Source organism: Nannobrachium achirus (genome assembly GCF_963921795.1).
Source record: "Nannobrachium achirus genome assembly, chromosome: 24".
NCBI classification, from domain to species: domain Eukaryota; kingdom Metazoa; phylum Chordata; class Actinopteri; order Myctophiformes; family Myctophidae; genus Nannobrachium; species Nannobrachium achirus.
The window spans coordinates 32461134-32471838 of record NC_137831.1 but is presented as its reverse complement, the minus strand read 5'-3'; the positions used below and the strand labels follow the sequence as shown (position 1 = coordinate 32471838).

The following is a 10705-nucleotide window of genomic DNA, read 5'->3' as shown; positions in this document are numbered from 1 at the left end:
GCCATGCCTGTTGGGTGCAGCTTGTAGATCAGCATATTTCCAGTGATCGGTTGACCTATTTTATGGCGTGCCCAGAATGCTAGAATGCTAGACTATTCTAAGAGCACCGGGTGGAATCACACAGTGATCTCACATGGGAACCATCCAGGGAGTACAGGCCAGGGAGGGAGGAGGGCTTTACTGATGGATTTGATTCATGTGAACCTGTTTTAATGATGATCGTGTTACTCAATACCTGCTCTCTGTCTTGAACGTGTGTGTGTGTGTGTGTGTGTGTGTGTGTGTGTGTGTGTGTGTGTGTGTGTGTGTGTGTGTGTGTGTGTGTGTGTGTGTGTGTGTGTGCGTGTGCGTGTGTTGCACAGAATGAGGGGTGTGTTGGTGATACTCTTGGTGTCTCTCATGGCCGTCATGGTGGCAGCAGGAGGAAAGAACAAGAAAGGTATGACTATGACTGTCTCTCATTCTCTCTCTCTCTCTCTCTCTCTCAAATACACCTCATCTCGCTCCCCCTCTCTCACTTTATCAATTTATATATTGGCTATTGAAAATAGAAGATCTACAACGTCACAGCGTGCCACTTTCCAATAATGTTTAGAATTTTTATAACAAATCTTCTTTTCTGGGGTCCCTACCTGGCACTTCCTTGTCAAGAAAAAGTTTGAGAAGCACGTTTTTTTTTTTACAGACCTAGCTTAGGCCTATCCCAAGGGGGAACTTCAGTTCAGCTTCACAGCTGAGTGTTGCCCACAGAGTAGCACGGAGAGGGGAGCAATTAGGGTTCAGGTGTCTTGCTCAGGGACACTTCGACAAATTTCTGGCCTGGCCTGGAATGGTACCTGCGACAAGCAGGGGCTCTGGTCCCCCAGGCAGGCTCACTAACCACTGAGCTATGGCTGCCCCTAACACAGTGATGGGCAGTAGCTAGCTACAAGTAGCTTAGCTACATAGCTTAACTACATTTCTAAGTAGCGTAACGGAAACTAGCTACATTTCTCTGGGGATAGCTTGTAGTGTAGTTGAGCTATATTTAATCAAGAGTAACTAGTAATGTAGCTTACTACATTTCCCAAGTAGCTGGGCCATCACGGTCGGGATGAATAAATTAATTAATAGAACAGTCATTACAATAGTGTCCCCAATAGTGAGGGGTATATATTTAATTTAAAGCCAGACAGAAGGTTTCCAGTTTCAGTCTATAATTTAAAAAAAAATTGCATTTTATGCCGGCAAGCCCATTTGTTTGGTGGAAAAAAGAAGAAAGAAAAAGTAGTGTTGATGTAGCTAGCTATTTTTGTCCTGTAGGTTGTAGTGTAACTTGCTACATTTCTCTGGGGATAGTTTGTAGTGTAGTTGAACTATATTTAATCAAGAGTAACTAGTAGTGTAGCTCACTATATTTTCCAAGTAGCTGGGCCATCACTGCCCTAACAGTACATCTGTGCGTTTGGTAGAGTTATCTATCTGGAAAGGGAAAGTATACCTGGAGAAGTGAACCAGTGAAGAAACAAACAAACATGACAGAGCACGCCAGTCCTTAGCTTTTTCATCTTTGACCATGATGTAGGTAAACACAATAATTGAGAAATAAAATGGTTGAAAACGTTTTTCTTTTTTTCTACCCCCACTCTTCACTAGATAAAACCAAAGCTCCCAAGTCGGGAACGGAATGCGCTGAGTGGCGTTATGGCAACTGTGTCCCTAGCAACGGAGACTGTGGGGCGGGGTTCAGGGAGGGCTCATGTGAGCAGCAGACCAGAAAGATGAAATGTAAAGTGCCCTGCAACTGGAAGAAAGACTTTGGAGGTAATGCACACAAACGCACGCACGCACGCACACACACAGGCATTCTCGCACGCACGCACGCACAGGCATGCACGCACTCACGCACGCACGCACATAACCATACCATAAGCCAGGGTTCCCCAATTAGTTTTCCCCAAGGGCCGAATCATGTCTAGGGTACCAAGCCGAGGGCCACAACATTGCAGGGGGCGACGGCGGCGTTCCTGCTAAGCGACAGTTCAGATATCGTCGTTGTCGGGTGAAAATCTTGTACATCCAAAACCGTTCGTTTTGAATTTATAATTTTTAAAATGATTTAAACTAGTGAAAACAGCCGATCTACAAGCACACAACGCCTCGCGGTGCGAGGCGTTGTGTGCTTGTAGATCTGCTGTTTTCACTACTTTTGTGCGACGGCCTTGTATGATTTGCGAAAGAACGTACAAATTTGGAGATACAAGGTTTCCACCTGACAATGACGATATATTAGTGTTGTTGCTGCTCTTATACCACCATTATTACTGGGGTTGGTGGGCCGCGAATGGCCCGCGGGCCGCCTATTGGGGAACCCTGCCATAAGCCATACATGGGCAACTGGCGGCCCGGGGGCCACATGCGGCCCTCACCTTCACTTAATGCTGCCCACAGGTTCATATCGGAATACTGATATCTTATGGATTTCAGCTGTTATAATTCCAAACATGCAAACATGGCCCATTTCAATTACTTCAGTCTATATTAGTACAGTAGCTTAGTACTAGTACTAGTCTTTTTCATGTTGAATGTATTTGTATTTAAGTTCATAAAGTTAACATAAGAACAAATAAATGCATTTGAAATTACAAATACACTTTTCAGGATTCCAATTACAAATCAGCAAAAATAGCAGATCTCTTGTAGATTGGCTTGCTATTTTTGACTGTATTCATTCTGGCCCTCTGGAGTGAGTGTGAAATATAGTGGCCTTCTCCATCATAAAATGTGCCCTCCATAAGCAATACAATGTTAGTGATCTGTGATCTGTCTGTCTGTCTGTCTGTCTGTCTGTCTGTCTGTCTGTCTGTCTGTCTGTCTGTCTGTCTGTCTGACTAACATTGGTTTTGCTCTGTCATTTTAGCTGACTGCAAGTATCGCTTTGGCAGCTGGGGTGAGTGTGACGCAACCTCTGGCTCTCGGACCCGGACAGGGACACTGAAGAAGGCCCTGTACAACGCAGAGTGCCAACAAACCATCTCCGTCTCCAAACCCTGCCCCAGCAAAACCAAGACTAAGACCAAAGGTTAGACTGCCTATACTGTCCTCAATATAAGTTGCCTAGCAAGATATCTTGACAGTCAGATAAACTCCTCCTTGACATTAACACGTTGCAAGCCGCGGCAGAACCCTCTGAACAGAGGTAGCGCCGAAGAAATAAGCCATTTATTTACAAACATGTTTTAAAAAAACAAAGCCCACATGATAACAACACGTACTGGAGTGCTCGACACAGCGTACATATTCATCCTGCAGAGGTCGGCGATCTTACTTTGGCGAGGCGGAGGGGAGATCAATTCCATTCGTTTACGTGCGGCGAAGCAGGGAAAGGAGCGATAGAGAAGCGGCGCCCGAACGTGATTGAAACCGCGATCCACGAACAGAGACAAAGACCAGCCATCTTGTTTGAGCTTCTTGCTGAGTTTCAACACTGGGGAGAGGATGAGGCTCCTCCTGGCCAGCCATCCATCCAGAATGTGAGTCAACGGCGTGGCCTGCTGGATATTAGGAGTATCACACCCAGCACCAGAAAATGACTGTCAGAGCATATTAACCCTTTCAGATCGCTCCAAAAAGACACAGAGAAGAATTTCCGATGTTTTTTTTTTTTTTTATTATAATTTATATCAAAAGTCCGGGAATAGACGGCGTGGCTGATGGGACCCAGTAGGAAGTCCGAGGGAGTACGGCCAGGCTTAGAAGGTGTTAAGACTCTGAAGACGGTTGTTTCATATCCACAGGTTTTATAATGGTTCAAGAAGGTGAAACTGAAACATACAAATATGCATAATAAAAATGTACATAATGTAAAAAATAGTCATCTACAAACATCAATAAACATGTAAGCATTATCTACATACCCACGATGCTATCAAAAGGTGTATGATGGAGTAGATGTAGCTGGATTATCGCAGACACAATACACAGCCTCTCTGTGCTTCTCTATATGCTGCCATGTGCTAAACAAACTGACTTTACTTCCTGGTTTACATCCTGGTTACAGGTGGCTACTGATACACTCTGCTCTTAAAGACAACACCATATTACAGAACATACAGAATTGTTTCAAACAAAAACAAGACTTCAAAAAATATTAACTTGCAACTTGAATGTTGTAACGGCGGAACACTGCCGATATTTCACTTTGAAGGTTCATGCTGATGTCTGGATATTATGGCCACGTACAGTATGATACTCGCCTATGATTGGCTGGTACAGTAGGTGTTAATATCGTTGCTGTCAAGCTGAAACCTCTTATGTCAGCGCGAGGCGTTGTGAGCTTGTAGATCTGCTATTTTTAGCTACAGTTCTCAGAATATGGACACTAGGGTTCAAGTTGTTAATATAAAAAGGATTGGAAGATTTGGAGGACGCCCTGTATAACTCTGAGGACCCCCTAGGGGTCCCGGACCCCCTGTTGAAGACCCCTGTCTTATGTCCATATTTTTACTTTTTGTGACTGCAGAGACGATATAGTATAGGTGTCTAGACTGTCTACCATTAATATTGCATTGAGTTTAATCACTGTTCTAAATCGACGCTCATGATTTTAATGTATTAAATTGCATCTTCAGTAACCTTAGCAGCAGTAACACAACAGCTGTTTGTTCTTGGATTAGATAGTGGTTACCAAGACAACAGCTTTTGCTGGCTGTTTTCAAGTTATTCAAAGGAATTATAGTGAAGCAATAATTCAACAATTCATTCTAATTGTTACAATAATGTATTAGCATGCGAGGTCTAAATATGGGTTTTTCACGATTCTGAATCCATTGCAAGCATTTGTTTTGCACAAAAAAAAACATTCCTTGGACTAAAAACGGACCCACCAAACTATGGTTTAGTGATGAGTCATCACTTTTCACAGTTTTGAGGGGGCCGTTTTTAGCCCATGGAATGTTTTTCATGCAAAACAAATGCTTGCAATGGATTCCCTTAGTTTGACCCCTCACATGCTACTTTTTTGGGGCTATTTCTTTCCTTTATAGTATAGTGTATAGTAAGTGAATGGGACCCAAACTTTCAGCAGCTTTCAACAATTGTATTCCTAAATTTTAACGAAGTTACATAAGCAACTTGACTACAACAGAGCACACCCTGCTTGCTCAGGGGAGAAACAGAACGTTGACTTCAGGCAGTAGGCAAGTATCAACATGTCAACCAGTAGTCTACAGGATCGAAATGTCTCAGTAGACAACCCAGTAGAAGAGCAGGGATGCCAAATTCACCCACCACAACTGTTGTGTTCGTTAACATACACTAGCATACAGATTGGTTAAAATGTTATTTATTCACTAAACAAAACTTGCATAGTGAAAGAAACAGAGACAGAGAGGATCCAGGTAGGCCTATCCAGGATTAAAAGGAGGATCAAGCCAGCTATTTTCACTAGTTTAATCATTTTGAAAATGATAAATACAAAACGGTTTTGGACAAGGTTTACACCCGACAACAGCGATTTATTTAAAAAAAGGCAATTTATTTTATCTCCTTTGATCCATGACCACTCTTTTTTACTATCGTTTTAATCTTCCCTCCTCTATACAACGACTGGAATGTGTATAGACCCCCATACATCAATGGGGTGTTTTTTGGAAATGTTTTTAACCGTAGTTCAGGGACACCTCTTTGCTTGAAGTCAGGATGGCCTTCTGGCCTGATGTTTTGTTCAGATACATTCAGATAAGTGGTTTTACTGTGCTTTATTCTCACACACGTATGTATTGTTTGATGTTAATGTTGTAGATCGGTCTCCCCACTCCGGTGTGCGTCAATGTGTTAATCACATGGCTTTGATTGACTATTAGAATAGAATAGAATAGAATAGAATAGAATAGAAGTTTATTGTCATTGTAACAATACAGTACAGGCACAGCACAGTTACATTTGTCAACGATCAACTCATTTCCAAAGCACAGTACAGGTACAAGCACATAACAGTACAACGACATTAGGGGTGTGCATTTAAGGGTGCACGGCTGCTGCCATTTTTACGGCGCTGCCACTAGCCCTATCTTGCTGAAAGGAAAAGAGTTATCACTATATGGTACATGTGTACATGTGTTATCCTACATTAGAAAATGTTTTTTTTATCACTAAATCTGTGTATCTAAAAATGATATTACCCCTCAGATATCTTAGTTTTATGCTTGTTTGTTGAAATGATGAAAATCGCTATGGTGGATTACCACCCCCGCTGCTGGGTATGGTGGTGGTGCTCGCTGACCGTGACAAAGACAAAATGCGGTTCGGTGAGGTGGCGAGAGACCACGTGACCTACTGTATCATAATTTTCAGGGCATGACATAAGGGTCTTTAAGGGAGGACCGGCGGGCTCATTGTTTATTGTTTATTTAAGATCCCCATTAGTTACTGCCTCAGCATGCAGTGACTATTCTTCCTGGGGTCAAGCAAAAATAAAATAGCAATTAAATAACTAAATACACAATTACAGTACATACCATAGAAACCAAAATAATGAAAAGTAGTACATTATTTGGTGCCTGTTTATGTGCTCATGTTGGACTATGCAAGGCAGGGGCGTCCTCTTCCCTGAGCCAGGCCTAAACCTGACTGCATACCCAAATGTCTTATGTCACGGGCAGGGGCGTCACAAGGGGTAGGAAAGTGGGACTGAGTTACCAGGGCCCAAGGTGGAGGGGCCCTAGTAACTTTAGCTATTGAAAAATAGCAGATATACAAGCTCACAGCGCGGCAAGTGCCGCGCTGCGAGCTTGTAGATCTGCTATTTTTGAAAAGTCGTGAAAATGTGCGCAAATCTTTGAATATACCTGTATGTATTTTTTAAGCGAACATTTGTAACTCAAATTTAGCTTCCGGGGGGGGGGGTCCCTGGAACTAAATATTTTGAGATGGGGGTCCGTGGCCAAATTCATATCATTTTGGGGGTCCTTTACATGAAAAAGTTTGAGCATCACTGACATGGAAACATGGGTTTCTTGCACACATTTTCACAATTTTTCAAAAATAGCAGATCTACAAGCTTGCAGCGCGGCACTCGGTGCCGCGCTGTGAGCTTGTATATCTGCTATTTTTCAATAGTTAACATTCATGGGGGGCCCGCAGTGAATCCTTGTACCCAGGGCCCAGAATTTGGTGTGACGCCCCTGGTCACGGGCAAACCTCTGATGTCATGTTCATGTCACCCATGACTCAGCCGTAACCATATAAGGCAGGGGTCTTCAACGATTTCAGGCCAAGGAGTCGAGAGAGAGAGAGATGAAGCAGGGACCCCCACAACCCATAGATACCATTATAGTTTCATTGTTTGACAGCAAAATCGTGAGTGTATTTTAGATTCATGTCAGTTTGTGTTTTCGGTTATTTAAACACTTGAACCGTCAGTAATTAATAAACGTAACCTATCACTCTGTACTTGGTCTGCTCTTTTCCCCCTCTACACGAAACCTCTCTGCCAAAAATTGCCGATCTGCAAGCTCAAAACGTAGATCTGCTATTTTTGGCTAAAGTTCTCAAAATATGGACGCTAGGGTTCAAGTGGTTAATATAGAAATGGAGAAAAAAAGTTTCCATCACACAAAGATTTGGAGGACCCCCTGTTGAAGACCCCTGATATAAGGAGTTCCCAATGCAGCTACGCCCATTATACAGAGTGAATTGTCTAACCTCAATGTGTCGTCATGGTATCAGCAAACAGTCAGTCAGCTCCATATATGGCCACAAATGGGGCATGCCCTTATATGGGCATAAAAGGGTAGCCTGGCGGAGCCCAACGTCATACTGCGTTCACTCACTCATTCCTTCCACAGTATAACGTATGGCCTTCGGACTATTGGCAGCTTGAAAAGTGGGCGGGAGTACTTGCCTTGACAGACAGACTCCTCTAACCAATCAGCGTAGCATCTCTCAGCCAGTCGGAAGAACGGCAAACAAACACGTCTTTTTGGCCGATGAACTCCGCTAGCGCATCCCCCGTGTTCCTTTTTAATTGTTGTAATTGATTCCAACTCTGAAATAACTGCAATTATTGCTTGTTTTACACTTGTTGCATCGCGAGGGCAGCCATTGTTGTTTTGAAAATGCTGCAGCATGCATACGTCACCGTCTACACATGGACCAATCAGGGAAAGCTTTTCACTTGTTGTCAGGAAAGACTACGTTTGTTGTGCGGAAGCAGTCACTGATTGGCCCCGATCAGAGAATAATCAGTATACTCGCTGCCAATCCCTGGAAGTCCAGACGTTATACTGTGGAGGGAATGAGTGAGTGAACGCAGTATGACGTCGGGCTCCGCCAGGCTAATAAAAAGGCATATCAGTCAGGTCGGCGGTGCGACGTACGGTAAGTGAGGGCCACTATGCGGCCCGAACATCTAGTACTAGGAAAATGGCTGAGCAATTTCTAGCAATTTTCTGTGTATTGTTCTGTAAATGAAGGGTAATTGTAATGCCTTTGTTGTTGTCTTCTGCCAGGCAAGAAGGGAAAAGGGAAGGAGGAGAAGAACTAGGAGGATCAAGGAGCCACGTCCCAGGGAGAAGCAAAGGTCTCGGAGTGACACAAACACAAGAACATGAAGTAGACGGAATAAGATAACACTTTCAGATAACAATTTGCACCCACATTGCAGGCTACAATGTAATATATAGGCTGGATTTTCAGAGGCTCGAAAGATGATTATTAACTCTAACGTCCTCAGAGATTGGCTTTTGTCGGTCTCTTTGGCTAATGAGACATCAGTATTGAGCCGCGGATTAGAGTTAAAAGCATTTTTTGTTTTGTTTTTGTTGCTCCAGCGGAGTGGAGTCCTACAGCGCAGCCTTGCAAGCCCCATGATATGTCAGGAGTTCTTCACAGTATGAAACATGACCGCATGCCAGCTCCCTTATAATGAGCTCGCCACGTGTCGCTGCCTCGCAGAATGCTAAAGAGCCAAACCAATTGGCGTGTTAGCGCACGCCATAGCTGTTCTCGTGTAAAATCACTCGACGTTACATTTTAACCACTTGGAACCCCAGCATCCCGACGCCGGGGTGAAGATATTCTGTGTAATGCAAAGACAGGAGGGCGTATAAAGGTTTTCCCTTCAATAACACAGATCAGTCACTAATACAGAGCCCTGAGGGACTCAGGTCACCAAGCTCAGAGCTTGTCTTTGACAGGAAAATCGTTTGTTCTTCTATATCTAGTCTTGTCCATGAATTAAATACGGCCTTTTTTCCAACGTAAAAAGGCCGTAAATGGTCTTATTTGGGATGTTCCTTTTAGGCAGGGTGTTTAACTGTACTTATACTGTACTACATTTTTGTCTAATAAAATAATCAATCAATCAATCAATCAATCAATCAATATACGTTTCAACATAAACTAAGAAATATCTCAATCATACAAACAGAATATCCCCCAAAATATAATTTCTAATACATTTTGAGCCTGGAAATATATTTTTCACAAATATCTTTATTTACAGTAGATATACAGTAGTATACTGTACCATGGGCATGCAAAATATACTTTGACCCTCATTACGAGTGTGGGATATTTTGAAGCATACTTTTGGCGGAATGGGCTTGCTGCGCAAATAGGCAATTAGGCATTTTGCAGTCATTTGTGCATTTTGCTGTGTGGGTTTTGCTGCTGCGGCCTGATAGTAATTGAAACCGTGCTGCTTGACACAAATGTCAAAATATTGTCTGAAATGTCATTTTTGTTCGCCTTATTAGCCTTACTGCAGCGCAGACACATGGGTTTGGTTTCTCTCACTGTGACGAACAAGTCAAATCTCATATGGTTTGCAAGGCTGGCCTCAGATTACAGTACATAGACACACAGAAAACACTCTCATCCCTAGATACAGTTAAGAGCTGTGTGTAATGATAGCTACACGTCACATACGGTCCAGTAAGTTGAAGCAACTCTGTATACATTAACAAATACACAAAACGTTATTGTCCACTGTGATGTAAGATACAACTACATAGAGTACCGGATTTTTGAATGGAAAACTATAAAGGGGGGACGTGGTTTTTCATGCCAGACTTCGGTAGTCTTACTTTCAGTAATACTGCACATTTTACATGTTACGCTACTTCAATGTTATGTTTGTGGTCCCTGATTCTCTGTTTCCAGTGATAGAATATCTGACTTTGTGCTAGGCCTATATGATATATATATTTGGCATTCATTTTCATAATTCGTCAAAATAAGAGAGTTGAGGTCACTTTCTAACCAGTTTGCTGGTTTGATGCTCTTTTACTTTTTTTTTGTTTGTTTAAAAATTAAATCTATATTTTATTTCACCTAATAGTGTTTTCATAAGTTTAAAGTAGTCCACAAACCCCCTGTGTTGTTGTTTTTAAAGAGCAGATATATTCGGATATATCCTGTGACATTCCTGCCTTGCAGGTGTCTTATCATATATTAACGATCGAATATTAAATGCCAACCAAATATTTCACTATTGGATATTAATGATGCTAAGCAATATTCTATTACGTACTATAACGGATAATCTGACATAGGACATTTATTGCTTAATTGCCTAGACTAGAGTGTGTTTATCAGACTGTGGGTGAATTGGTATTTGGGGGGTATGACTAACATTAGAGAAATGTCGTAAATAATTTTGGCGGTTTTGATAAATGTGTTTCAACTTGGGCAATTTGCGTGTACTTTTACATTCAACAATCCC

The 10705-nt window shown here is 42.3% G+C and overlaps 1 protein-coding gene across 1 annotated transcript; it reads left to right on the top strand.

Moving 5' to 3' along the window:
- Positions 1 to 383: 383 nt before the first annotated feature.
- Positions 384 to 10039, top strand: mdka (midkine a). The gene is made up of 4 exons (XM_080720291.1): positions 384 to 439; positions 1636 to 1803; positions 2900 to 3061; positions 8490 to 10039. Exons 1-4 carry the CDS (start codon positions 400 to 402, stop codon positions 8522 to 8524), a joined length of 405 nt encoding a protein of 134 aa, XP_080576417.1. The 5' UTR covers positions 384 to 399; the 3' UTR covers positions 8525 to 10039.
- The last annotated feature ends 666 nt before the right edge of the window (positions 10040 to 10705 follow it).